At 55.7% G+C, this 26,916-nt stretch overlaps 2 protein-coding genes and 1 non-coding gene across 4 annotated transcripts; all 3 read right to left on the minus strand.

Annotated features, from left to right (window-relative positions):
• Nucleotides 1–2,531: 2,531 nt before the first annotated feature.
• Nucleotides 2,532–11,818, minus strand: SLC27A5 (solute carrier family 27 member 5). The gene is made up of 10 exons (XM_043900522.1): nucleotides 10,070–11,818; nucleotides 9,512–9,721; nucleotides 9,028–9,186; nucleotides 5,934–6,058; nucleotides 4,693–4,887; nucleotides 4,523–4,613; nucleotides 3,751–3,949; nucleotides 3,195–3,292; nucleotides 2,964–3,094; nucleotides 2,532–2,883 (listed from the first exon to the last, which is right to left on the minus strand). Exons 1-10 carry the CDS (start codon nucleotides 10,755–10,757, stop codon nucleotides 2,707–2,709), a joined length of 2,073 nt encoding a protein of 690 aa, XP_043756457.1. The 5' UTR covers nucleotides 10,758–11,818; the 3' UTR covers nucleotides 2,532–2,706.
• A 152-nt stretch (nucleotides 11,819–11,970) lies between these two features.
• On the minus strand, nucleotides 11,971–16,988 carry ZBTB45 (zinc finger and BTB domain containing 45). Of its 2 annotated transcripts, none has more exons than XM_043900532.1 (3): nucleotides 16,813–16,988; nucleotides 13,348–14,626; nucleotides 11,971–12,778 (listed from the first exon to the last, which is right to left on the minus strand). In XM_043900532.1, the coding sequence occupies exons 2-3, from the start codon at nucleotides 14,624–14,626 to the stop codon at nucleotides 12,522–12,524; spliced, it is 1,536 nt and encodes a 511-aa protein (XP_043756467.1). In that variant the 5' UTR covers nucleotides 16,813–16,988; the 3' UTR covers nucleotides 11,971–12,521. The 2 variants fall into 2 exon arrangements, with proteins under 2 accessions (XP_043756467.1, XP_043756466.1); XM_043900531.1 differs by lacking the exon at nucleotides 16,813–16,988 and adding an exon at nucleotides 16,485–16,806.
• Nucleotides 16,989–19,080: 2,092 nt separating this feature from the next.
• LOC122692991 lies at nucleotides 19,081–19,164 on the minus strand. Its single transcript, XR_006340797.1, has one exon. It is a non-coding gene; the product is annotated as a small nucleolar RNA SNORD78 (small nucleolar RNA).
• Nucleotides 19,165–26,916: the final 7,752 nt, after the last annotated feature.

Genomic DNA, 26,916 nt, shown 5'->3' on the forward strand with positions numbered 1-26,916 from the left:
TTGTTGCGGCCTCACGCATGATGGAGTCACATCTGTCACCGTCTTCCATGGGCTTTAGACCGCTCGTCCCAGCCAGCTCCACAGCACGGTCACCCTGCCTCTTGCCGTTGTAACTGGGCCAAGCCTCCTCGGCCAGCCTCCCGGGCACTCCGCACCCCAGCATCACCTGGGCTGCTTCTGGGCTGGGACCATGGGCAGCGTCTTCCCACCCGGTCCCAGCTGCTCGCCCCCCACCCCTTCTCATCTGGTCCTCGAGGCCACCGAGAGCCTCCGTCCTCAGCTGGTCCTCTCTCCAGCCCCGTCTCCTTCCTTGGCCTTTGCTCCCAAGTTAAATCTGCTGGAGGTGACCCAGTGGTTGGCAGAGCAGAAATCTGTTGCGAGTCTGTCTGACATTCGCTCCAGTGGGTGTAGGAGGGACGCTAAAAGTAAGGCCTGATTCTGGTGCCTCCTAACACCTGAAACCAGGAGCGCCTCAAAGGTCAGTTAGCAAATCCCCTTCCCCCGCCCTCCATGCTGCTCCTGGTAAGAGCCCTGAGTCAAACAGCTCCCCTCAAGTGACTAATTCCCCCCCAAGCCAGCAGTCACCCCAATAAGCCAGTCACACCCTCAGCAGGAGTCAGGGGCCCCCCCAGCCTCTCTTGACTACAAAGCCTGCCTCCCTCTGGTCCCGCAGGCACGTTACCCTGTGTAGTGGGAGGTGCTCTCCTCCCCAGGCTGAGATCACCTCCATCTGTTGTGTGTTCGGCTATCTCGGTAGCCCTAGGGCTGGTTGAACAGGAGATGGTTACAACACTGGGCCCAGGAGCAGGCTGCTCACCACGGGCGTCACGGCACTTGATGAAGATGCCCCATAGCCAGGTAGGGTACCGCACCCCAAAGCTGCTGAGCAAGGGTGGGGCAGGCGGGGAGAGCAGGGCAGGGAGAGCAGGGCGCTGGCCTGGGGCACAACTTTGAAGGACGCCACAAACTCAGCCAGCAAGGTAGGTAAAGGCTTAATATTCTAAAAAATAAAAATGCACACGTTGTAAAACATTAAATTGCAGTGTAGAGATTTCTTAGCAGCTTTATGGAGACCCTGTGCCATGCAATTCACTCCTTGCCAGTATACAATGCAGTGGTTTTTAGTGTATTCACAGAGCTGTGCCTTCATCGTCACAGGTTTAGAACTTTTTCTCACATTACCCAAAGCACACACCCCTGTTGGCAGTCCCCCAAGTCCTCCTCCCCCTGCCCCTGGCAATCACTGGTCTCTTTTCTGTCTCTGTGGATCTATCAGAGCTGTTCTTTTCTTGCTGCTGCTATTTAATAATAGACCATTTACGCATTTAGCACATTTGGTTTATCCATTCCTAAGTTGTCTGGACACTGGGTTGTTTGCAGGTTTGGGGACTGGGAATAATGCAGCTATGAACATTCATATGCAAGAGTTGGTGTGGACATATGTCTTTATCTCAGGTATAAGATAACTGTGATAATTGACCTTATGCTAACTCCACATGTAACCTTGAGATTACTTTTTTTTCTGTTTTGCGCTGGGTCTTTGTTATGGTGGGTGAGTTTCTCTCTAGTTGTGGCACCTGGGCTCAGTAGTCATGGTATGCGTGTTGACCCCAAAGCATGTGGTGTGGGATCTTAGATCGCCAACTAGGGATCGAACCCCTGTCCCCTGCATTGGCAGGTGAATTCCTTACCACTGAGCCACCAGGGAAGCCCTCCATCTTTTTTTTTTTTTTAATATCCACAAACATCTGTTGAGGTGGACACGATCCTCAGTCCCATTTTACAATGAAGGAAACCAGTGCTTGAGAGGCAAGTGGTTCTGGGCATTGCCCAGGCCACCCAGCCTGGAAGTGGCCAGCTGTCAATCCATGCTGCAGGCTCGGGGACCCACAGACCCAGGTTCCTGTCCAGCACGCGCCCCCCTCTCCCCATGTGGCTCTCTGGGTTCCCAGCACACGCTCTTCTCTCAAGAGGAAATGCAGTGACAGCCTCAGTGGCCAGGGCCCCTTGAACAGGGCCTTACCAGGGGGGGTGGCCACAGCTTAACCCCACTTGCAGCACGGCACGTGCCCGAGAAGTGGGTGTATCGGTTGGCGGGGGCAGTTTGGCACAGGAGCCCAGGGACGCCTGGAGAGCAGAGTCCAGCACAAGACATGGCAGGAGCAGCTGACCACAGCGGGGCTGTTACCAGCACAGCTGCCCCTGCTGACGTCAGCCGGCCTGTGGCTCCCGCAGTGCCCTGAAGGTGCTTCCGGCCCCAAGACACCATGACCTTCGTTCTCCAGAAGCCTTGCCTGTGGCCCTTGTCAGATTGCCCCTCACAGCACTTCTCCCCACACCCTCCAGACCACGTCCTCGTCTGCAGCCCGGCCCAGCCCCGACAGAGGCCACAGGCAGACTCGGTGTGTTGTCGCCTCCTGGAGTGGCTGCAGCAGGCCGCTGGTTCCAGCCACTCCCCTGGCCTTGTCCAGACAGGCCTGCTCCTCTGGGGGGATCCCGCACCTCTGGCTTGTTCCCCATCCACACAGACATCCGTGTACACATCCGGGTTTATTCTCGCTCTGCTGCGGGCCAGGGTCACCCCAGCTTGTGAAGCTGGGGATAAGGCAAGGCTCGTCGGGTCTGGGGAGTGGGTGAGGGGACAAGCGGAGGCGGGGACCAGCGTTGGATGAAGCGCCTTCGGATGTCCTGTGAGCTGATGGGAGGTCAGAGTCTCCAGGCTCCCTCACACACTGCCCGGTATATGTCTGGAGTCAGGGGCCGGAAGGCTCGGGCCTGGTTGTCCAGCACGAACAGGGGGTCAGTGACGACGCTCACGTTGAAGCCCTCGCGCACCAACCGGGACTTCACCAGTTTGAACGTGCCTGTGATCTCCAAGGCGTCCTGCGGGGGGAGAGACTGTAACCTCGACTTCAACCGCCCTGCCGGGCCTCCCACCCACCCCTCCCGCCACTGGAGCTCACCTGGATTCGAATGAAATGGGGAGCGGCGTAGGCCGGGAGCGAAGTGCGCACGTGCTGGTACAGCCTCTGCCCGTCGAAGGCCTGGCCGGGCACAAGCTGCACGGCGGCCATGCCCACTTTGCCCTCACACCCTGGGGAGCACGTACACGAGCTGTCCTCTCCCGGGTTCCGGCAGCTCCCCACCTGGAACAAGCCCCCGCCCCGCCCACACGGCTGTGCACTCCTCCGCACCTGGCACAGGCACACCGTACACGTTCACCTCCTGCAAGAAGTCCACGACTGACAGCATGCCCTCCACCTCCCGCGTGGACACGTTCTCACCCTTCCACCTGTGGGGTTGGACCGGGTGCCTGGGATCAGGGTACGAGAAAGGAGGCTCTGCCCCTGACCAAGTGCCGCCTCCTGGCCCCTAGGCCCCGGCCTGTCCTGTGCTGAATATGTACGAAGGGACCCGCCCCTGGAAAGGATAGGCCCCGCCTCCTGGCCGTAAGTCCCGCCCCCCAGAAAGGGTAGGTCCCGCCTCCTCCCCAAGTCCCGCCCCTGAACACCCGGGGTAGGAGGGGCCCTGCCTCCTGACCACCGAGCCCCACCTCCTGGTCATTAGGCCCGCCTCCCCTGGGTAGGAGAGGCCCTGCCCCCTTCCCTTAAGTCCCGCCCCCTCAGGAATCTCTAAGCCCCACCTCCTGTCTATTAGGCCCGCCCCCCGGGTAGGAGAGGCCCCGCCTCCTTCCCCAAGCCCCGCCCCTCCCCGAATCCACACGTCCTGCCCTGAGGAGCCCCGCGGTACCGGAAGGTGTCCCCGAGGCGGTCGCGGAAGTAGAGGAAGCCTTCGTGGTCCATGGCCAGCACGTCCCCGGTGTTGTAGTAAAGGTCGTTTGGGTGCCGCACGTTCTTCACCAGCTTCTTTTCTGACAGCTCCCGGGGCCCGCGGTAGCCCAGGAAGGGTTGGTGACGCAACACCTGGGTCAGCAGGAGTCCTGCCTCCCCTGGGGTAGGAGCGGGAGTCGGGCATTAGCTGTGGCTGAGAGCGTCAGGAGCCCCCCAGGCCGCGGCCCGGACTCTGCCAGAGAAGAGACAGACCCAGAAACGGATCCAGAGACAGAGACAGGAAATGAAGGTGGTATCAGAGAGTCCCCTCAGAAGAGGAAAAGGCCAACAAGGATGGACAAGGGAGAGACACAAATGGTGATGCGAAGAGAGATTCCGCTGTGACCTTGCTAGGCCCCAGGAGAGAAGACCCTCAGAGAAAGTTCAGGACAGGAGCTTGATGCCTGGGAGGATGGGACTTCCACAGAAAGCGCAAGCTAACACCTCAGATGGACACCCAGAGACTCAGCAGAGCCAGAGGTTGAAGCAGAGGAGCTGGGCAGAACCGACCAGTTGAGAGGGAGGTCCCAGACCGTGGGCAGACAGACCAGGGATGCAGGGCCTGGCTGAGGACTGCAGGCGCCACCAGTGGGCATCAGCCACCTCGAGACTTCTGGTGGCTTGTTCCAGCCATGGAGAAGCCCGCGGCTTTCCCCACTTCGCACACCCGGGGAGGTTCCCCAGCCCCATACCTGGCCTCGCAGGGATGCAGAGGCCATGACTGTCCCTCAGAGGCTCCTCTGTCTCCAGGCTGTACTGCACCAGCTCGAAGGGGGACAGCATCTATAGACGGTGGGAGGTGTCAGCAGAGGTCTGGTGGGCTCGGCCCCCATCAGGGGCCCCGTCACGCCCAGCAACTCACTCGGAGGAAGCAGCTGGTCTTGCCCTGGGCCCCGCAGCGCCCAGGATAGTTGATGAAGCCGACGTTGCCCTCGGTGGAGCCATACATCTCCCAGATCCGAATGGGGCCGAAGCGCCGCTGGAAGGTCTCCCACACTTCTGCCCGGAGTCCATTGCCAATCGCCAGGCGGACTTTATGTGTCTGGTCCTCTGGCCGCTGCAGGGACACCCCGAGAAGGGTGAGGAGGGGCTGCCCTTGGGTGTGCCCAGGAGCCCTGACCCAGGAGAGTTATCCTGGGAGGTGACGGGGACCTGTATCTAGGGGATCTGAGTTCTTAACTTTAGAGTAGTTACCTGGAGTCTGTTACCTGGAGAGAGTTACTTGCAGGGCTTACCTTCGGAGGATACCTGGGAACCTTACCTGGAGGAATACATAGGGGTGGCCAGAGGCCTCCTATAGGGTCTGACCTAAGGGAGACCTCTGGGGTCTTATATAGGGATGGTTATCTGAAGCTTTTACCTGGGGGCGTTTACTGGAGGCCTTAGCAGGAGGAGTTACTTGGGGGGCCTTTACCTGAAGGTAACCTGGGGGACTGACTTGAAGCTTCATCTTGAGGAGTTATCCAGGGGCCTTACTTGGGTTAGTTACCAGGAACGTTTTCCTGAGTGGTTACCTGGATATTTTATTTGGAGGGACGTTAGGGCTCCCCTGGTGGCTCAGATGGTAAAGAGTTGGCCTGCAATGCAGGAGACTACGGTTCGATCCCTGGGTTGGGAAGACCCCCTGGAGAAGGAAATGGCCACCCACTCCACTATTCTTGCCTGGGTATTCCATGGACAGAGGAGCCTGGTGGGCTACAGTCCATGGGGTCGCAAAGAGTCGGGCTCAACTGAGGAACTAACACATACTCCTTGAGAGAGTCACCTGGGGTCCATGTGTCATTGATCCATGGGATGAGACCTGCTCAGGTCCAGTGACTTTATCCCGAGCCAAGCCTGCTCTCCGTACTTTACATGTTTGATTCTTGCTGCACCCCTGTGAGGTATTATTCTGTTTCCCCAAAGAGGACACTGAGGCTGAGAGAGGTGAAGTCACCGCCCGCCCCACCCCCACTCCCAAGATAGCACAGCTGATCCTCAAAGCAGCCGTGATGGGAAACCTTCACGTGGGACCCCCTATCCCGAGGGCCACTGTGTGAGTCCTGGCCCGAATCTCCCTGAGACCTTCACTGGGATGACTTGGGGGCGCTCTGTGCATCTCACCTGGGGTGTGTTGCACAGGTACCGCAGGATCTCACCCACATACTGGATCACAGTCACACCATGCTGCCGACAGTCGTCCCAGAAGCCAGAGGCAGAGAACTTGGGGGCCAGGACACAGGTCACCCCTAGAAGGGAGGAGAGGAAGGGGTTTCAGGTCAGGCCTCTGAGCTGCCATGAGAAGCTGCTCTGACCACCTGGCTGTGGTCCCTGAAGCCAAGGATGGCATCACACTCATCTTTGTCACTGACCCAACCAGGACTGCCCCCACGAGAAGAGCACAGCTCGACCTGAGTCTAAATCCTGTCTTCAGAATGTGTGGAAAGCTCGGTTCCTGGTACAAAGCGAGCCCTGCTGAATGAGGGCTGTGAGCCCTCATTTGTGATTGTGATAAATGTCTAAGGAATGCCTGTCTAGCTGGGCAAATGGATAGTGGCTAGAAGGATGGATGGGTGATGGGGGGCTGGGTTGCTGGATATATGGATGTTTTGAAGGATGGACATGTGGATCAGCACATCTTAGGGGCCACTACAGGCACTCCATGGAGAAGGACATGGCAACCCACTCCAGTATTCTTGCCTGGAGAATCCCATGGACAGAGGAGCGTGGTGGGCTACAGTCCATGGGGTCGCAAAGAGTCAGACATGACTGAAGCGACTTAGCACTCACAGTCACTCCAGGAATGTGCTCCCTTTTTTTCTGATTCCCCTCCTCTGCAGCTGGCCCCGTGGATGGCACTCTCCCTACCTCAGCCCTAATCCTCAGAAAACCCTGCAAGATAATATCATCAGCCCTGCACCCAGAGGGACAACTGCTCCTGTGCTTGGGAAGGGAGCAGGTGTGTGTCTTCTTCGAAGCTGTATTTTGACAGAGGTGAAGTATAATGTCCTCTCTGTGAAAATGGATGCTGGGTCCTTGAAAGCAACAGCTCTGTTGGCAACCCCAACTGAAATGCCTGGATTCTGGAAAGGGCTTCAAGAGCTGCTAAGACCAGGGGGGAGGTTGATAAGGATTTTTCCAATGAAAACGTCCCAATTCTTCTTAGCCTAAGATGGGATCCCAGTTTTAAGAAGTCTCTGGCGTGACAAATTAGGAAGCATATGCACGTCACCAAAGTTATTTCCAAGAATAATTAAACTGAATCTGAAAACATCATGGGGATTCCTCTCTGGTGGTCCAGTGGTTAAGAATCCACCTTACAGTGCAGCGGACACAAGTTCCATCTGTGGTTGGGGCTCCCACCTGCCACAGAGCAACTGAGACCGCGGGCCGCAAGAGTCCAGGCACCACATCGAAGGTCCCGCAAGACACAACTCAGACCCACTACAGCCAGATCAATAAAGACTGTTTTATTTTTATTTATGTATTTATTTTTAATATATTTATTTATTTTTGGCTTCAACGGGTCTTAGCTCTAGCTTGGCATTGGGGCTCTAGTTGCAGTGCATAGGCTCAGATGCCCCGAAGCATGTGGGATCTTAGTTCCCTGACCAGGGATTGAACCCGAGTCCCCTCATTGAAGGGCAGATTTTCAACCACTGGACCACCAAGGAAGTCCCTAAAGACTGTTTTAAAATAAGTGAAAACACTATGACAGCCTGGAGTGGGATGGGGTGGGGGGTGGGAGGGAAGTTCAGGAGGGATGGGACACATGTATACCTGTGGCTGATTCATGTTGATGTATGGCAGAAACCAACACAATATTGTAAAGCAATTATACTTCAGTCAAAAAACAAAAAAGTGAGTCTCTTGTAAAGAGCAAAAAAAAAAAAAAAAAAGTAAAAATAAAACAGGGACTTCCCTGGTGGTCTAGTGGCTAAGACTGTATGCTCCTGATGCAGGCACCCCAGTTTGATCCTTGGTCAGGGAACTGGGTCCTGCATGCCACAACTAAGACCTGGTGTGGCCAAAGAAATAAAAACTGTTTTAAAAATAAGTGAAAACATCTCTAGAAGGACTATCTAGTTTTGACAGGGATGTGGGAGGGAGAGGAACAGAGACCAAGCAAACAAGTACAAAGAACACTTGAATTATAAAATGGAAATAATCTTAATACAAAAGAAAGAAAGAAAGAAAAAGAACACTTGAATTGCAAAAAGACAGTAAGATAATCGGGGTAATTTTTTAAAAATATATTCAATCATTTATTTGGCTGCCCTGGGTCTTAGTTGCAGCATGTGGGCTCTAGCTTCCTGACCAGAGATCAAACCTGTGGCCCCTGCAGTGGGAGCACACAGGCTTAGACACTGGACTAAGAGGGAACTCCTGGGAAATTTTTAACATGAAGTGAGCATCAGATAGTTTCCAGGAGTTACTGTTAATTTTTCAGGCAGGTGTGATAATCACAGTGGTCACAGGTGTTTTAAGTTCTTACATGTTAGAGATACATACTGCAATATGTACAGAGAAAGATAGTATCTAGAATCTGCTTCAAAATAATCCTGAAAGAAGGGAGTTCCTATGAAATAAAATTGGCAACATGTTAACAATTCTTGAGGCTGGGTGAGGATTTCAGAGACTTCATCAAACTATCTGCTCTACTTTCCTGTATGTTTGAAATGTCCCATGATTTTAAGATTTTTGAAGAAATAATGAGAGTAAAAAGTGAGAGTAAAGGGGAGGTGATACACAAAACACAGAAGAGCAAAATGCTGCTAGTGGCTGAGGCTGGGTGGTGAGCACCTGAGGATTCATGTAGAAAACTTTAGAAATTTTGATATTTCAATATTTTCCAGGTTAAAATTTCAGAAACGACAACAACGGCAACGAAACCTGGTCTGTTCACTGAATTCGTGGCCAGGTGTCCAGGGAGACAACCGGAAGGAAGGCTTGCTGCCGGTTCCCTCACTGGCTCCACCTGGGACACTGACTGCCAGGAATGCCTGACACCCACAGCAGTGCTGCTGGCTTCCCACACAGCCACAGCCATGAAGGACTCCCCAGGTGTCCAGCCCTCTGTCCAGGTGGCCCTGGGCTTCGTGGTCCCTTGTCAAAGATGGGAACCTGGGGTTCTCAGTAACCTATGGGGCTTGTCACCCTGACATCCAGGCTGGGAGTCCTGTGGATTGAGGGGGACCTCAAAGAAAGAAAGGCTTACCAAGGTCCAGGCAACTGAGGACTCCAAGGACAAGCCCCATGGTGTGGTACAAAGGCAGGACTGTGTAGACCACGTCATCGGCTGTGACCCCACACAGAGTCAGCATCCCTGCTACCTGCAGCACACGCTCGTAGGTGAGGATGGCGGGCTTGGGGAGCCCTGGGGAGAAGAGGGGAGAGGAGGGTAGGGCAGGTCCGCAAGCTCAGGGGTTTGAGGCTCTGCAAAACTGGCCAGCGTGGGTGGGTTTTCATCTGCGTTCAGCGGATTGATTCCAAAGGTCAAGGTTTCAGCGGCTGTTTACCGGTCAGAGGCAGGGTTCTGGCACCGACCATTCAAATAACACTGGCTGTCAACGTTGGGGCCAGGGGTCACAATTCAGGGGCAAGGAGGGTTTCAGAAGCCAAGTTTGAGGGCACAAATCAGGCTTGAGGTCAGTTCAGCAGGAGAGTTCAGAGGTCGGGCCTGGACATCGGGGCACGCTCACCGGTGGTTCCCGAGGTGTAGATGAACAGGGCTGGGCTTCGAAGCTTGATGTCTGCCCGCAAGTCGGCGGGCACGGGGTCTGAGGGGGCGGCGGCCAGGGCGGCGCCCAGGGCCCCCACCCCGGGCGTGGGGGAGCTGCGGCCCAGGTAGAGGCAGTGGACCTTCTCCGCCTGCAGCTTGGGCAGGACCTCCTCCAGGTTCGCCCGGAGCTCTAGGAGAGGGGTCAGAGGAGGTTTCAGGGGGTGGGGTGGGGGGGCATCCTGCGGTGGGAGGGGCGAGACGTGCCGAGGCTCCCCTGCGGCTGCGATGCACACCTACCTTACCTGTAATGGATATTGGGGTGTGAAACGCCCGCAAATAACCACGGTGGAAACAAAACAAAACAACTCTGGTACCCTCAGCATTTCTGTCCAGCAATTGGATTTGGGTCCTAAGAGCCAGCGGGTTGTGGGCTGTTCTAAGAGCCAGCCCCCAATGGGACCCCCTGGACAGCAGTCCTCCACCTCTCTCTCCCTTCCGCTGCGCAGCCCCTCCGACCCCCTAGTCCAGGGGTTCTCACCTGGGTCCACCACCAGCACGCGGGCCCCGGAGCTCAGCACCGCGTGCACCAGTGGCGGCCCGCGGCCGTGAGGGTTGATCCAGACCACCGGGCAGCCCAGCTTGGCCAGCCCCAGCCACAGGCTCAGGGCGGGGAGCGTCTGTGAGGGCAGCACCAGCAGGGCTGTGGGCTCCCGGGCGCGCAGGCCCGCGGCGCTGGCCAGCTCGGCCTTCAGGGCCCAGGCCGCCTGGCAGGCCCTGGTGTCCAGCTCCCGGAAGGTAACCGCGCGGCCCCCCGGCCCGGTGCACACTAGGATCGTACGGCCTGGCTGGGCCCGCGCGTGCCGCTCAAAGGCATCCACGAAGGTATCCGGCGGTCGGCGCCGCAAGCGCACCCAGGTGCGGAGGCCCAGTCGGAGCATCCGGAAGGTGTAGGCCAGGTCGGCAGGCAGCCAGCGGAGCCCCGGCGGCGGCCGTGCGGGCAGCAGGGTCAGTAGCAGGGCCGTGGCCGCCAGGCTCAGCCAGTGCGGCGTCCAGGGACCCAGCCAGGGCCCTGCCAGCACGGCCAGACCCAGCAGCACGCCGCAGGCGGGGTCGCCCAGGAGCCAGCGCAGGGCCGGGGCCGCTGCCGCCACCCATGCTGACTGCCCCAGGCCCCACAGCAGCAGCAGCAGCAACAAGGAGAAGGCCAGTCGCCTCCAGAGCCCCATGGCACCTGCTCCTAACTCCGGGAAATGTCCAGGAGTGCCCACCTCCGCCCGCGACCCGCCCCTGCGCCGTGACTCATGGACTGTTGACCGCGGTGCGGGCCCCAGGACTCTGCCCTCCCGCCTTCCTAACCCCAAGTGTTTGTTTGGCTCTGCCTGCTCTTCTGCGTGTCGCCGGACCCTCTGCCTCCGTTCCTGCCACTGGGTGCCAGTCTCTTGGGAAACCTGCAAACAGTCCTCTGAACTTCCAGCGAGGCACGATAGCAAGGCAGCTCCGGCGACAGCAGGCCTCCCGGGAGGTTCCCTGTGCACCGACCTAACCTGACTCCGCGGGAGCTGGGTGGGGGCCAGGGACACAGCAGGTGCTCAGTAAGCCCTGAACGTCGCAGCGCCTGAGTTCAAACCCGGTCCTGACCCCCCCTACCCAGGTGACCCGCTCTGACTCTGCTGTACCCCTGGCATCAGTGGGGACCGGGTTCAGGAGGCTGAACTTTGCCTGGAATGTGGGTGTGGCGGGAAAGCCTCAGCGGGGGAGCGCGGAAACGAGCCTAGGATCCAGACGTGGGCCCGCAGGCCACACCCCACGCACACACCCCTGCCCCCGGCTCGGGGTACTTTGCAGGCGGTGCCCGGGCCTTGCGCCAGCGATGTGAAGGAGGCCGGCGAGGAGGAGCCTCGAGCTGACCCTGGCTGGCATCTTCAGCAACCCGGGTGGGCAGCCCGAGGGGCCGGCCGCTGGTGTCTGTGCCGCCCCCAGCCCAGTCCGGCACTCGCGACCCTGCAGGCCAGGACAGTAATTCTGGGGCTCAGGCCCCCGCCTATCAGTAGCCTGGCCCCTAAGATCCTCTGCCCCCCAAAGTGAGTAGTTCAACCATCAAGGCCATCAGGACGCGGGAGGGGAAGCCTGAAGGCCAGAGAATCTGCCCGGAAGATCTCGGGGGAGGGGCCTCGAAATCGGCATCTTGGGAGGGGTGGGGCGGGGGCGGGGGGGTGTTGCGGCTTCCAGATCCTCATCAGAGGGGGCTGTTCCCCCGCCTCCACAGGAGAGGGGGCTCTAGGAAGCCAAGCGTCTCCTATCAGAGAACACGAGACTGCAAGGCGGCCCATCCTGCCGCGCGCCGCTCAAGGGAGCGCTGCCCAGCGGGGTGCTGCCCAGGCGCACTGCACCCCAACACGCACGATGGTCACAGCCGGTGAGGCACACATGGGCCGGGGCTCGCGCTTCTGGGTTTGGACCCCACGGCCTACAGTCCTTTATTACAGAGCAGGGCTCTCAAGGCCGGGCCTCAGTCCGTGGCGATGCCCTAGACGCCAGATGAGGGAGGGGTGGCTCGGGTCGGGGCACTGGGGACCTCGTATCCTGGCACAGGGTCAGAGGAGCAGCCCCCACCCCACTCCCTGGAGCGGTGGTGGTGGTGGTGGGGGTCGCGGCGTGAACTGGAGTCGGAGCCGTGAATCCTGGGCCCGTGGCCATAGCTGAGCCCTAGATCAGCCTGGAGATGATCCAGTTCTCGGAGGCGGTGGAGTCCCTGACCACTCCCAGCCGGACGCCACTTGGAGGGCCGAGTACGCAGGAGGGGAGGAACGAAGCAGGCGGGGCTGGGGAACAGGGCGGGCAGGAGCAGGGCCTGCGCTCAGGGACAGCGCGGGCCGGCGGCGGGAAAGCGGCCAAGAGGCCGAGACAGGTGTGACGTCGGCGGTGGACGCGGCCCGCCCGCGGAGCGGCGAGGCCAACCCCACGGGGCGCGGCCAAGCCTCAGGCCCGCATCAGGGCGCAGGGTGCGCGGCCAGGTGGCGCTCCAGCAGCGCGCGGTGCGAGAACACCTTGCCGCAGGCGGGGCAGGGCGCGCGCTCCGGCCGGTGGGTGCGCATGTGCACGTTCAACGAGCTTTTCTGCGTGAAGCGCTTGGCGCAGACGGCGCACTGGAAGGCGCGCACGCCCGTGTGCGTGACCATGTGTTTGAGCAGGTAGTCACGCAGCGAGAAGGATCTCCAGCACACGGCACACTGGTGGGGCTTCTCCCCTGCGGGCGACAGGGCGGGAAGCGCGCTCAGGTCAGCTGGGAAGGGGCTTTGGGGCGCCGTGCCTGACCGCGACTTCCCTCAGCACCCAGACGTGTCATTAACCCGGAATCCCCCAACCGGGCAGGGACGCCCCTCTCCCAGACCCTAATGGTGACACCAGGGTCACTACCTGTCAGTGACTCACGACTCCAACAGGTAGCCTCCTAGCAGGGAAGGCCGCAGGTGGGGCTGACCACTCAGGTCTACCCCCACCTCCCGGGGCGAAACCTCCCCCCCCAAACTTCCTGGTGCCAGGCCCAGGGCCGGGCTGCCCCTCCTCCATCCCTGCCGCGCCCAGAGAGCCCTCTGAACTCTGGTCGCTGGCCACCGTTCAGGGCCAGCGGCCTCACACTGGGAAAGACCCAAGTATATGTGCCCCTCCCTGCTGGCCGGTACAGAATCCCCGGGGTTACAGAGCAGGCCGCCCCACCATCCGAATCTGAGAGGGGAACCAGGCTGTGCTGACCCTTGGGTCATTGACAGTTCACGAAAGGCCAATCAAGGGGCCCAGAGACCCACCCCGGCTCACCCGAGTGTATGAACATGTGCTTGGTGTAGTTTTTCCGAGAGCTGAACGTCTTGTGGCAGTGGCTGCACTCGTAGGCGGGAGGCTCGGCACCAGGGGCGCGCGCGGGAGTGGTCGAGGGGGCCGCGGCCGCTGGGGCCGGGGCCTCCCCTAGAGGCGCGCTGGGAGCTGCGTCCGGCTGCAGCGCTGGGTAGAAGGCGGGCGGGGGTGCGGGGGCCGCTCCCGAAGCCGCAGGAGGGGGTTGCGCCGGCGGCCCGGGGGCTCCCAGGTGGAAGGGGAAAAGCGCCACGGGCGGCCCGGGGGTCTTCACGCCAGGTGGGCGGGGCCCCGACAGGACGCAATCGGGAGGGGCAGGGGTCTCGGCCGGACAGCCTTCGGGGGCGCCCTGATCGCCCTCTTGCCAGGCGGAGACGTAGCCGTCGGGGAACACGTCCTCGGCGGCCGAGGTCCCCCGGAGGAAGTTCCTGCCGGGCCCGCTGTAATCTGAGAGGCCAGCGGGCACGGGCGGCTCCTCCCGCGTGCCGTCCGCCGCGGCGGGCATGAAGCCCGTGGCGCAGTCGGGGAAGGCGGGGGGCGCCTGGCCCTCCCCGGGGCCGCCTCCCTCGCCGTCCTCGCCGTCGGTCTCGTCGTCGGCCTCGTCGTCGTCGTCGTCGTCGTCCGCGCCGTCGTCCGCGGCCGCGGTCAGCGCGGGGTCGGCGGCCGCGCCCTCCGCCTTGGCGGGTGCGGGGGGCGCGGGCAGCTGCAGGCGTGCCGGCTGGCGCTGCTTGCGCGGGTGCGCGGCGCCGGGGGGGCCCGGGGGCCTCGCCGCCAGCAGGTGCCGCAGGCGGTGGCGCAGCTGTGCGGGCGCCAGCGGCGGCGGCACGGGCGCGGGCGGGGGCGCGGGGGCGCCCGGCGCGGGCGCGCGGGCGCGGGCGATGATCTGTGTGCACTCGTCTATGACCGTCTGGATGCGCAGCACCGACGCGGCGGTGAGCACCTGCAGCGCCTCGCCCTGCGCCACCACCAGCGAGCCGCTGTAGAGGAACTCGACGAGCTGGCGCACCGTCTGCGCGGGCACCACCGGCGGCACGCGGATCTCCGAGTGGCCAAGCAGAAGCTTGTCCTGGAAGAAGGGCGAGCCGGCGGCCAACACGCATCGGTGGGCGCGCAGCGAGGCCTCTCGGATGCGGACCGTCACGTCACAGAAGTGCCCGCCCAGCCGCTGCCCGTTGAGGGTCTCGAGCAGGGACCGCGAGAAGTTCTGCAGGTGGATGTGGTGCACCGCCTCCGCCGCCGCCGCCATCTGCGCGGGACGGGCGGTGTGAGCGGGGGACCTCCCCTCGATCTGCATCGGACGGGGCGGTGAGGGGGTCAGCCATCCCTTCAGCGGGCCGAGGGGCCGCACACCCCCAGGCCTCAGGAGCCCCAGCCCTCTCCAGTGCCCCTGGCCCCTCCAAGTCCTGGTTCCCGACCCAGCAGGACTCCCCTCCCCGCCTCCAGGACTTATGTGGCCGCCCCCTCCTCCGACCCGCAGCCTCCAGCGCACCGCTCGGCGAGGGCTGGGGACAGCAAAGCTTTGCGGCCCTCCCGGTCGTGCTTACTGCCAGAGTGGGGAGACCCAGGGCTCGCCTCCCCTATTTTGCCCGACCGACCCCCTCTTCCCCTAACTCCCATCCATGGCCTCCCCCACCTTCTCCTCCAATAGGGTGGAGAAGAGGGCAGGGGCCCCTATATAGAACACCCCCTCCCCACCCTGCCAGTTAAGACTCCCACCACTAAGGACTTCTTTTTCATCTCCCCTTGGCAGGGCCCTCAACCTTGGCACACCCAAGACCCTTGCAAACCCAGACCCAGACCCAGAGGTCTGCTGCCTCAGAACCTGGTTATATCGAGTGTATGCGCAGGTCTTCAATGGGGTGGGGCTGGCATGAATGGCCTGGGGGTCTAAGGGTGCTCATAGTCACAAAGAGTTGAGAGGAGGTTGGGCATTAGGCTGGCAGGTTTCCTGACTGCGCACTAAGTGGCTTCAGTCGTGTCTGCCTCTGCAGCCCTATGGACTGCAGCCCACCGGGCTCCTCTATCCATGGGAAGATTCTCCAGGCAAGAATACTGGAGTGGGTTGCCATGTCCTCCTCCAGGGGATCTTCCCAGTCCAGGGATGAAACCTGAGTCTCTTATGTCTCCTGTATTGGCAGGCAGGTTCTTTACCACTAGCGCCACCTGGGAAGCCTGGCAGGTGCTGCCGGAAGGGAGGAAGATACAAGGTCTCTGGCTGAGGGGAGCACGTCTAGTGGGAGACATGTCTTGCAGCCTGTGCTTCCTGGAATCTTGATGCGACCTATGGGGTACCCATGGGACCCAGGGTGTGGGTGTGGCATTGAGAGGGGCCTGTGGACTGCCCAGGTCTGTGTGATTGGTTGGGTGCATGTGGAGTAGCAGAGACCTCAGGTTTAGCATGGCTGAACAATATGGACACTTCTTGTCCAACTACAGCCTGGAAATCCCAGCACTGCCCACCCTCAGGCACCGAAAAGGGGAAGCGATTCCCAGGGATCTCTGGGAATCTGAGAAGCTCAGCTACTTCACTGTCAAACAGGCAGCATGCTTGCTGGGCCTCAGTTTCCCCTTTATCAAACGGATGAGAAACCCTGAGATGGGCCCACTCTGCACCAGTCTGGTTCAGGTGAGGCCTCGAAATCCTCTGAACCTGCTGGGGTCTCAGACTCACCCCCTCTGGCTCCTTAGGTCCAAATCGACTTTCCTTTGCTATGGGCCGTTCATACTCCGTATCTGACCCCTCGGACCACTTTGTAGGCCTCCACCAGGCTCCCCCACCTCCCGGTCTATTCCCCACCCGACAGCCAGAGGGAGCCTGTTGAGATCTATTAAGAACAGATCAGGACCCTCCTTAGCTCTGGGGTCTCCATGATAATTCCTTACTCAGGCCAAGTCTTCACGTGCCGTTACCTCTGCCGCAAGCACTCTGCACAGGCTTTATACGCCCGCACCTAAAGGACTTTCAGCCTGTGCCCGGGCGACGCGGGCAGAAGCCCGCGCCCCAGTCCGTGGGGACTGGCCCTTCCTTTTCCGCCCCGCGCCCCGGCAGGCTCCGGTCTCTGCAGGTGCAGCGGAGCCTCGGGCGCCTCGGAACAAAGGCCCACCTTGAGCCGCGGCTCCCAGGCATCCTCGCTGCCGCCCCTTGACCCACGCCGTGCCCTCTGCTCCGAGCACCCTCTCGAGTTCCCTGCGCCATGCCTCGCGCCCCCTCGACTCCAGCACCCCGTTCTCCGATCGGCTCCGGCTGCGCCCGCCCCGGCCCAGGCCAAGCCGGGTTCCCGCCTCCGCGCCCCGGCCCGCGACATGCCCCCGTCCTGCAGCGCCCCCTCACGTCTGCGGCGAGCGCACCGAGCCCAGCGCGGGCGCCCCTCCCCTGGCACGCCCCGGCCTCCCCACGGGCCCTGCTGCAGGGGGATGCTCGCCTGACCCCACCTCCGGCTCCTCCTCAGGCACCAGGCCGGGCGGTGGCCGCCTCCAGCTCACCACCTCCGAGGCCGCACTTCCGGGCCGCGACGCCGCCGGAACCGAAGTCCGCAGCTGCCGCGACGCGGCGAACCATTCGGTCAGAGCACGTTTCCGGCGTTTCCATGGAGACTAGTCGCCGCCGCCAGGTCGCACTTCCGGCCAAAGTCGCAGGGGGCCGGGGCAATCACGCAGCTTCGCCCTAGCGACGGGGCGGGGGCGGGACCTGCGCTGTCAATCTGTAGGCCACGCCCCTCGCATGTGCTGCTGGGCGGGAGAAGGTGTGGCGGGGTGAGGGTGGGAGGGCGGTGGACTCCCAAGCCCGGGGCGGGTCCCGGCGGGTCAAAACCCCTCATAGATGAGGACTTCCCAGGCCTCCACCTATGTGGGTCTAGCGGCTGCGAGTGGAATGTGGGAACATACGGGCACCACCTTGCCCTGGCCCAGGGAGAAGGTGAGGCACCCGGACTAGATGCCTCTACAGCAGGCGCACCTGCCCCAGGGAGGGGTGTGAGGAGGGAATGTTCAGAGTGCTTTCAGCAGGCCACACTCCGCGCCAACGCTCAGAAAATAAAGGTGGTAGAGGCGGTGAGATGGGTCTTGCGTCTAGCTGGGAGGTGGTGAACAGCCAGACTCCAAAGAGGCACTTTAGAGCCCAGAGTGTGTGGGAAGAACTGTCCCGGCAGAGGAACAGCCTGGACCTCCGAGGACCTTGAATTGGGCCTGGCTGTCCAGGGCCCCGGGGGAGCCAGGCCCACTGGATGTGGACTGACCGGGCCTTAGGCTCTACTCATGGGGGCTGAAAGAAGAGGGAGGTGATGCCTAGACCGCAGTGGACCCCATGCTTTGTGCAGCAGGTTCAGAGTCCAGAGTGGAAGGGGCCGAGTTCTCAGCTCCAGTATGAGGATAAGGTCACAGCCCCTGCCTCCTGCCTTAGGCACCTACTGAGCGAACAGGGAAGGGAGCATTCCGTGGCCCAGGCCCCCAGGAAGCTAATTAAAATCCCAGTCTCATGGCCTCATTGTCCTTGTTAAGAATCTGAGTCTTTCAACAATGGCCTGCCCAACTCCCTGTATCTCTTCCGTCCAACTTCTCATCCCTGGTTTTTATCACTGATCATGCTTCACTGGCTTCACAGGCCCCTTGCTGTGCCCACCTCGACCTGTGAGGCCAGGGGTTCACCTATGTCCTGTGTCTTGACAGCTGTTGCCACTGTAACCTAAACAGGAGTGGAACTGCCAAAGCTGCCCTGGACTGGCCTGATTCCACAGGATTTGGGGGCATTAAGTGAGAATTCTAATAGCTCATAGTACATAGCAGGTATAATTAAGGTTACTAATCAGCTGACTAGATAAGGAGATAGTCCTGGATTGTTTGGATGGGCTCTAGGGAATCATAAGGGTTCTTTCTTGTTGTTCAGTGGCTAAGTTGTGACTCTTTATGACCCCATGGACTGTAGGGCTTCCTGTCCACGCCAGGCTTCCCTGTCCTTCACTATCTCCTGGAGCTTGCTCAAACTCATGTCCATCCAGTCGGTGATGTCATCCAACCATCTTGTCCTCTGTCATCCCCTACTCCTCCTGCCTTCAATCTTTCCAGGCATTGGAGTCCTTTCCAATGAGTTGGCTCTTCGCATCAGGTGACCAAAGTATTGGAGCTTCAACTTCAGCATCAGTCCTTCCAGTAAATATTCAGGGTTGATTTCCTTTGGGACTGACTGGTTGGATCTCCTTGCAGTCCAAGGGACTCTCAAGAGTCTTCTCCAGCACCACAGTTCAAAATCATCAATTCTTTGGCACTCAGCCTTCTTTTTTTTTTTTTTTGATTTATAAATCTTTATTACAGTAGAAAGATGGAGAATTTCCTGGTCGTCCAATGGTTAGGGCTGAGCTTCCACTGCAGCAGCCACAGGTCTGATCCCTTGTGAGGAAGCTAGGATCCCACAGGCCGTGCAGAGCAGCAGCCAATTAATAGTTGTTTGCTCTTCTATCCCACATGCATCCATCTGGCTACCTGTTATGTCTGACTGGTATCATAAATGCCCTTGAATCTTCAGGACAACAGAACATCTGCCTTTGGTTAGAACTCCTCATTCCTTGCATTGTAGTCACTACCTCTCTTCACACCCCAAAGAAGTCATCCATAGAAAAAAATTTGTAGCCATCATCTGTAAGGAAAAAGACCTTTTCATTAAAATGTCAATCTTATTGTTAAATTCTCAAGTATTTTGTCAAAGGGTTCTTCAGTGTTAGACTTGTCAACATGCTAATTTCAGGTCAGGCACTCAGCCTTCTTTATGGTGAAAATCTCACATCCATACATGAATACTGGAAAAACTAAAGCTTTGACTATACAGACCTTTGTCAGCAAAGTGATTTATCTGCTTTTTAACATGCTGTCTAGGTTTGTCATAGTTTGTCATAAGGGTTCTTAAAGGTAGAAGAATACTTGAAGTAGGAGGAGGACTCCAAGGTTTTGAAGGCAGAGGGAGAGGGCTGTGTGGTGAGGAATGTGTGGGTGGTGGTAGTGGACTCTCGAATCTCAGAAGAGCCCTGGGAGACAGCCAACAAGAGAACAGGGACTTCGTCTTACAGCTATGGAGCTGGCTTTTCTAGCAACCTGACTGAGCTGGGAAGCAGACTCTTCCCCCGACCCAACACACACATACAGTTTTTGTTTTACTTAATGTTAGTTATTTTTTGACTGTGCCGCATGCCTTGTGGGATCCTAGCTCCCCACCGTGAGAGCACAGAGCCCTAACCGCCTGGCCTCTGGGGAAGTTTGGACAGTTTGTGTCAGGAGTCAGAAGCCTCAGCCCCTCCTCCCAGCTCACCCAGGGTCCCCAGTCTCCCTCCAACTTCCTGCTGTGGCAGCCACCATCCAAGGGGAAACCCAGTGTTCAGGTCTCCAAACCCAGCCTTATCCTGGTGGACATGGGCCAGATGTGGGATCTCACACGCTTGCAAAGTAATGCTCAAAATTCTCCAAGCCAGGCTTCAACAGTACGTGAACCATGAACTTCCAGATGTTCAAACTGGATTTAGAAAAGGCAGAGGAACCAGAGGTCAAATTGCCAACATCCCTTGGATCATAAAAAAAGCAAGAGAGTTCCAGAAAAACATCTACTTCTGCTTTATGGACTACATCAGTCTTTGACTATGTGGATCACAACAAATTGTGGGGAATTCTTCAAGAGATGGGAATACTAGACCCCCCTGACCTGCCTCCTGAAAAATCTGTATGCAAGTCAAGAAGTAACAGTTAGAACTGGACATGGAACAAGAGACTGGTTCCAAATCGGAAAAGGAGTACATCAAGGCTGTATATTGTCATGCTGCTTATTTAACTTATATGCAGAGTACATCATGCGAAATGCTGGGCTGGATGAAGCACAAATTGGAATCAACATTGCCAGGAGAAATATCCATAACCTCAGATATGCAGATGACACCACTCTTATGGCAGAAAGCGAAGAAGAACTGAAGAGCCTCTTGATGAAAGTGAAAGAGGAGAGTGGAAAAGTTGGCTTAAAATTCAACATTCAGAAAACTAAGATCATGGCATCCTGTCCCATCACTTCATGGCAAATAGATGGGGAAACAATGGACACAGTGAGAGACTTTATTTTCTTGGACTCCAAAATCACTGCAGATGGTGACTGCAGCCATGAAATGAAAAGGTGCTTGCTCCTTGTCAGAAAAGCTATGACCAACCTAGACAGCATATTAAAAAACAGCGACATTACTTTGCCAACAAAGGTCCGTTTAGTCAAAGCTTTGGTCTTTTCCAGTAGTCATGTATGGATGTGAGAGTTGAACTATAAAGAAAGCTGAGCACCGAAGATTGGGACTTGAACCCATGATCTTTTAATTATTATCACTCACCAGGTGTCTGGACTTTCTGAGGCTCAGGTTCTTTGTGTCTCATGACAGGAAGAATTCAGTGGGAGACAAAGAGGTAGCTAAGAAGTGGATTTTTCAGAAAGAAACACACTCCGTAGAGTGTGGGCCATGGCAGAGGATGAGTACAGTCTCGAAATGTATGTGGTTAGCTTTTATGCCTGGGTAATTTCATAGGCTAATGAGTGGGAGGATTATGCCAACTATTTTGGGGAAGGGGCAGAGATTTCCAGGAATTGTGTCAGTTCAGTCTCTCAGTCGTGTCCGACTCTTTGTGACCCCATGGACTGCAGCACGCCAGGCCTCCCTGTCCATCACCAGCTCCCAGAGTTTACTCAAACTCATGTCCATTGAGTCAGTGATGTCATCCAACCATCTTAGCCTCTGTCATCCCCTTCTCCTGCCTTCAATCTTTCCCAGCATCAGGATCTTTTCCAATGAGTCAGTTCTTCTCATCAGGTGACCAAAGTATTGGAGTTTCACTTCAGCATCAGTACTTCCAATGAATATTCAGGACTGATTTCCTTTAGGATGTACTAGTTGGATCTCCTTGCAGTCCAAGGGATTCTCAAGAGTCTTCTCCAACACCACAGTTCAAAAGCATCAATTCTTCAGTGCTCAGCTTTCTTTATAGTTCAACTGTCACATCCATACATGACTACTGGAAAGACCATAGCTTTGACTAGACAGACCTTTGTTGGCAAAGTAATGTCGCTGTTTTTTAATATGCTATCTAGGTTGGTCATAGCTTTTCTTTCAAGAAGCAAGCACCTTTTCATTTCATGGCTGCAGTCACCATCTGCAGTGATTTTGGAGTCCAAGAAAATAAAGTCTCTCACTGTGTCCATTGTTTCCCCATCTATTTGCCATGAAGTGATGGGACAGGATGCCATGATCTTAGTTTTCTGAATGTTGAATTTTAAGCCAACTTTTCCACTCTCCTCTTTCACTTTCATCAAGAGGCTCTTCAGTTCTTCACTTTCTGCCATAAGAGTGGTGTCATCTGCATATCTGAGGTTATGGATATTTCTCCTGGCAATGTTGATTCCAATTTGTGCTTCATCCAGCCCAGCATTTCGCATGATGTACTCTGCATATAAGTTAAATAAGCAGCGTGACAATATACAGCCTTGATGTACTCCTTTTCCGATTTGGAACCAGTCTCTTGTTCCATGTCCAGTTCTAACTGTTACTTCTTGACCTGCATATAGATTTTTCAGGAGGCAGGTCAGGGGGGTCTAGTATTCCCATCTCTTGAAGAATTTCCCACGTTTTATTATGATCCACACAGTCAAAGGCTTTGACGTAGCTCATAAAGCAGAAGTAGATGTTTTTCTGGAACTCTCTTGCTTTTTTTATGATCCAAGGGATGTTGGCAATTTGACCTCTGGTTCCTCTGCTTTTCTGAATCCAGCTTGAACATCTGGAATTGTGTCAATGCCCACTTTTTGGTTCTTGATGATCCCCTTGGAGCTGTCATGGTGCCCCTGGGTGTGTCAGCTTGCTAATGTGTTACAATACTCATCTGTTACAATAGTAATGTGTTACAATACTCATGTATTACACTGAGTATATACTAAGGATCAGAAACTAGTCAAGTTGCCTTGTCTGCCATCTTGTACACATTCATTTGGTTCTAACCAGTTTAAGTTCGGCCCTCGGGCTATGATACTCTTTCAATAGTTGTGCCTTTTCCCCTTCCCTCCAGTTTCACCAGTGTTGCTTCTCCAAGGTCAGTGCACCTGGGTCCCTTACTGGGCCCTTGGATTAATTTCCAAAAGTTAAAAAAAGAAAACAAGAAGCACAGAAAACAATAGAACACATACTGGAGCACTTACATTCTCAAGCTACCAAGTATTCTTGTATTCTCTCTTTTTATTATTTTTGTTCAGTGTTTAGTACACTAAAAAACTTTTTTCAAGTAAAAATAATTTTTTTTAAAGTAAAGTGAAAGTTTCTCAGTTGTGTCTGACTCTTTGTGACCCCATGGATCATACAGTCCGTGGAATACTCCAGGCCAGAATACTGGAGTGTGTAGCCTTTCCCTTCTCTAGGGGATCTTCCCAACCCAGGGATCGAACCCAGGTCTTCTGCAGGGCAGGCGGATTTTTTACCAGCTGAGCCACAAGGGAAGGCCTACAAAGAGTTATGAGGGAGACCTTTAAAATAAAGCTTGTAGGTAAAGGGAAAGCCACTGGACTTGTCACACCTAGGTAATTCTGTCCTGGTGGCCTCCTGTTCCATCCTTGGGTTAATGCATCCCTTGAGGCTATGTTCAAATGCTTGTTTTAACCAATGTTTCTCAGTGACTTCCCCTCCCTTCCATTGCTGCTCCTTGACCTGGGGCTGGGAGCTCCTGGCACCCTGGCACAGGGATCCAGTACAACCTTTCCTACCTCTGAACACCAAAGTCTCTGATAAGTTCTCCATGTCATGTGCACATATGACCCAGTCATTTTTAGTCAATTTACCGTTCTGTGGCTCAGCTGGTAAAGAATCCGCCCGAAATGCTGGAGACCTGGGTTCCATCCTTGGGTTGGGAAGATCCCCTGGAGAAGGGAATGGCTACCCACTCCACTATTCTGGCCTGGAGAATTCCATGAACTGTATAATCCATGGGGTCGCAGAGTCGGACACAACTGAGCAACTTTCACTTGCACTTTCTGTAGCATCCTCCTGCTTTAGAACATTTCTCTCACCTCCACTGAGATCCCTCTGTCCTTGCATGTGAGTTTCTGATCCCACCCCTGTTCCAGGCAACTGCATATCTAACATCACTGTAGACTTGCCTGTGCTGGACATTTCATAGCAGTGAAACTGCACCATATGAGGTTGCCATAGCTTTGGCCGGCAAAAGATAGGCCCTGCTGTGCCTGCCATCCAGAGGTTGTGAATTCTGTCTTGTTGGATTGCTCCTTGTTTTCCTTTCAGAAGCTGTGCCCTTGGCCTCAGGTCTGAGGAACACTTCCCTGCTAACGTGGGTGACTGCTGCTGAACCCCCAGGCCTGCTCTTCCAGCCTGTCTTCCTGCTGCATCCGTGGAGGCTGAGGCCCACTGAGCCCTAGTCCCCTCCACTCTGCCCGCTTTGTGTTAAGATGCTGGCTAACTTCTCTTTTTGAATTATCTTCATTTTAGTTTTTTTGAAGTATAGTTGGTTTATAATGTGTTAATTTCTGGTATTCAGCCCAGTGATCCAGTTACACATATTTACATTCTTTTTTATATTCTTTTCCATTATGGTTTAATCGCAGGATATAGAATATAGTTCCCTGTGTAGGACCTTGTTGTTTGCTGCTGATTGCTGATTTAGTTGCTCAGTCATATCTAACTCTTTCCAACCCCGTGGACTGTAGCCCACCAGGCTCCTCTGTCTATAGGATTCCCCAGGCAAGAATACTGATGTGAGTTGCCATTTTCTTCTCCAGGGGATCTCCCCGACCCAAGGACCAAACTCACATCTCCTGCATTGGCAGGTGGATTCTTTACCACTGAGCCACCTGGGAAGTTCACCTTGTTGATTATCCAGCCTATATGTACTAGTTTGCAGCTGCCAATGCAGGAGACGCGAGTTCGGTCCTTGCCTCTCCTACCCTTGGCAACCACAAGTCCATCCTCTATGTCTGTGTATCTGTTTCTGTTCATAGATAGGTTCACTGTGTCATGTTTTAGCTTCCACATATAAATGATATTGTCAGGCGAGTGTATGTTCCTCGGTTCTGTCTCATCACAACAAAGATTTGGAGTGATGGACATTAAAACCCTCGGCGTGTCACAGCTCTCGGATTTTGGGCACACTGTGTTATAGTTCTGAGGTCTCAAACGGACTGTGTTATATAGCTCTTAGACAAATCAGTGTTACAGCTCCATGTTACAGCTCTATTTTATTTAGATAATAGCAGGAAAATACATCTTTGAGGCATGAGATCATGTCGACCCAAAGACGTGAAGAGAAGAGCGCCGCAGCGCGCGTGGGGGTGGGGTGGGGGGGGTGGGGGCGTGGGGGGTGGGGGATAGAGAGCAAGAGAAGCATGCGCTTTGGCTCCTCTTTTTATATGTTTTTTTCCCTTCCCTGGGCCTGCCCTATGTAAATTGGGTTAGCCAGGAGTGTTGTTTGTTCTACCTGAGGTCCTCATTCCAGTCCTTGGACCTTCCTTTGTTCTATTTTTGCAGGCTTTTCTCTTCCTTATCTTTTAGCCACCACCATTCTGGACTCCTTTTCCCTATTCTAACTACCTAACATTCCCCCCTCAAGAGATGGGAGGCCCAATTCTTTGGGAATAGGGGCGTCGAGGTCTTTCTGGCTACTTCCTGCTGAACTGGGACAACGAGGGGTATTGGGCCTCCCCCTCCTGTTAGTCTCAGGCCTCAGAGTCCTTATAGCTGTGTCCATCTAAGGGTGAGTGATATTTTCCATGGTCGGCTGTAGTTTTATGCCTTTGTTGAACTGGAACTGCATGTTGTAGCTTGTTGACCTGGGCAGAGACAACACAGGTTAGACAATTGACAGTGCATGGAACAATCATAAGCAGCATCAATATGGCATAGCAAGGGCTAGTAGGGGCATTAGCCAATTCCAAATTCACATCGCCAGGATGGCTCAAGTCCCTCCTTGTTTAGCCATCAGAGGATCTATCTCCTGTCTGTTTTGGAGTACTATCTCTGCCAAGCCGTTGGCTCTTTAGAGCTATCCTGAGAAATCTTATCCCCAGAGAGCAGATTTTGGGGTTTTTCATTAGAATGGCACTCATTTGTAGTTCTGAATAGGTATCTGAGATCTCCCAGGGGCTCACAGGTGTATTGAGTGTCCTCTTCTGTTTTCTTTCATGGCTTGACTCGTGAGTAGTGAATCCAGGAGTCATGTCCTGGTACCTTGACTGCTGTGGGGGCAGAAAGTATTACAGGGTAGGGGCCCTTCCATGTGGGCTGGAGTTGAGCCTTTGGGGACCCATCTTTCCAGACTTTAATTAGGACTTGAGTCCCTGGAGCATATAGTGGTGACTCCTTAGACTCTTTTGGGTCCTGGTTCATACCCCGCAAGCATATATCCTGTTGGAATTGTCCAGTGGCCATGGTATAAGACTGGAGGGTCTGAACCTCTGGGTCTAGGAAAGAGGTCATTGACATAAACAAAAGGTCTCCCATATAGCACCTCATAAGGACTAAGACCAACCTGTCCCTTAGGGGCAATACAGGTGCGGAGGAGAGCTATTGGTAAAGCCTCCTTCCAGCCCAGGGAGGTCTCCTGGGTTATCTTTTTTATCGCTGATTTTAAGAATTTAAGTTTGGCTCTTTTTACTTTTCCTGAAGACTGAGGCCTCCAGGCACAATGGAGATAATAAGTAATGTCCAATGCTTTAGAGATCCCTTGGGTGATCTTAGAAGTAAATGATGTCCCATTGTCACTTTGTAACGACCTGGGCAGACCAAATCTTGGAATGATTTCATGGAGCAGTTTTTTTACCACCTCCTCAGCCTTCTCAGTCCGGGTGGGAAAGTCTTCAATCCATCCTATGAAATGTATCTATCATGACTAATAGGTATTTATACCCTTGAGAAACTGGCATCTGGGTGAAGTCCACCTGCCAGTCCTCTCCTGGGTAGGCCCCATGTCGTTGGACAGGCTGGGCCAGTTGGGGTCTTCGAGCTCCTTGGAGGTTGTTTAATTGGCAAGTGGGACACTTGCCTTATAAGTTGCCTTATAGAACAACTATATATATATAGTTGTTCCTCTGAAGGACTTTTCTAGTCATCTTTGGAGGGCCTTTTCCCCTAAATGAGTGGTGGCATGTAAGAAGTTAACTAACTTCCATTGGAGGTTCCCAGGCAGAAAAAGGAGTCCCTCCTTTTGGAACCACCCCATATGATCTTCTTGAAAGCCCTCACTCTTAGCTTTAAGAGTCTCATCTTCAGTACATGAAGGAGTTTCTGGCAAATTAGTCTGTGGAACTAGGGTGGCAATCCCTATTAGGTCACTGTTCTGTAATGCTGCTCTCTTAGCTGCCTGATCAGTTGCTTGGTTCCCTCGTGCCACTTTCATGCTCCCTTTTTGGTGTCCTTTACAGTGGGAGACTGAAACCTCAGTGGGCAGATGGACTGCCTCCAAGAGTCTAAGAATTTGATCACCATATTTGATTGGGGACCCTCAGGTGGTCAAGTGGCCCCTTTCTTTCCAAAT

The sequence above is a fragment of the Cervus elaphus genome, chromosome 4 (genome assembly GCF_910594005.1).
Source record: "Cervus elaphus chromosome 4, mCerEla1.1, whole genome shotgun sequence".
In the NCBI taxonomy this organism is placed as follows: Eukaryota; Metazoa; Chordata; class Mammalia; order Artiodactyla; family Cervidae; genus Cervus; species Cervus elaphus.

Coding starts and splice junctions, on each gene's coding strand:
- SLC27A5 (XM_043900522.1), bottom strand. CDS start 10,757: ATGGGGCTCTGGAGGCGACTGGCCTTCTCCTTGTTGCTGCTGCTGCTG. Junction 4,888..5,933: donor ACCTGTGCAACACACCCCAG/GTGAGATGCACA, acceptor GTGTCCCTGCAG/CGGCCAGAGGACCAGACACA. Junction 4,614..4,692: donor AGACCAGCTGCTTCCTCCGA/GTGAGTTGCTGG, acceptor CACCGTCTATAG/ATGCTGTCCCCCTTCGAGCT.
- ZBTB45 (XM_043900531.1), bottom strand. CDS start 16,685: ATGTCGCGGGCCGGGGCGCGGAGGCGGGAACCCGGCTTGGCCTGGGCC. Junction 14,627..16,484: donor CCTGGGAGCCGCGGCTCAAG/GTGGGCCTTTGT, acceptor CGTCCCGCGCAG/ATGGCGGCGGCGGCGGAGGC. Junction 12,779..13,347: donor GCACATGTTCATACACTCGG/GTGAGCCGGGGT, acceptor TGTCGCCCGCAG/GGGAGAAGCCCCACCAGTGT.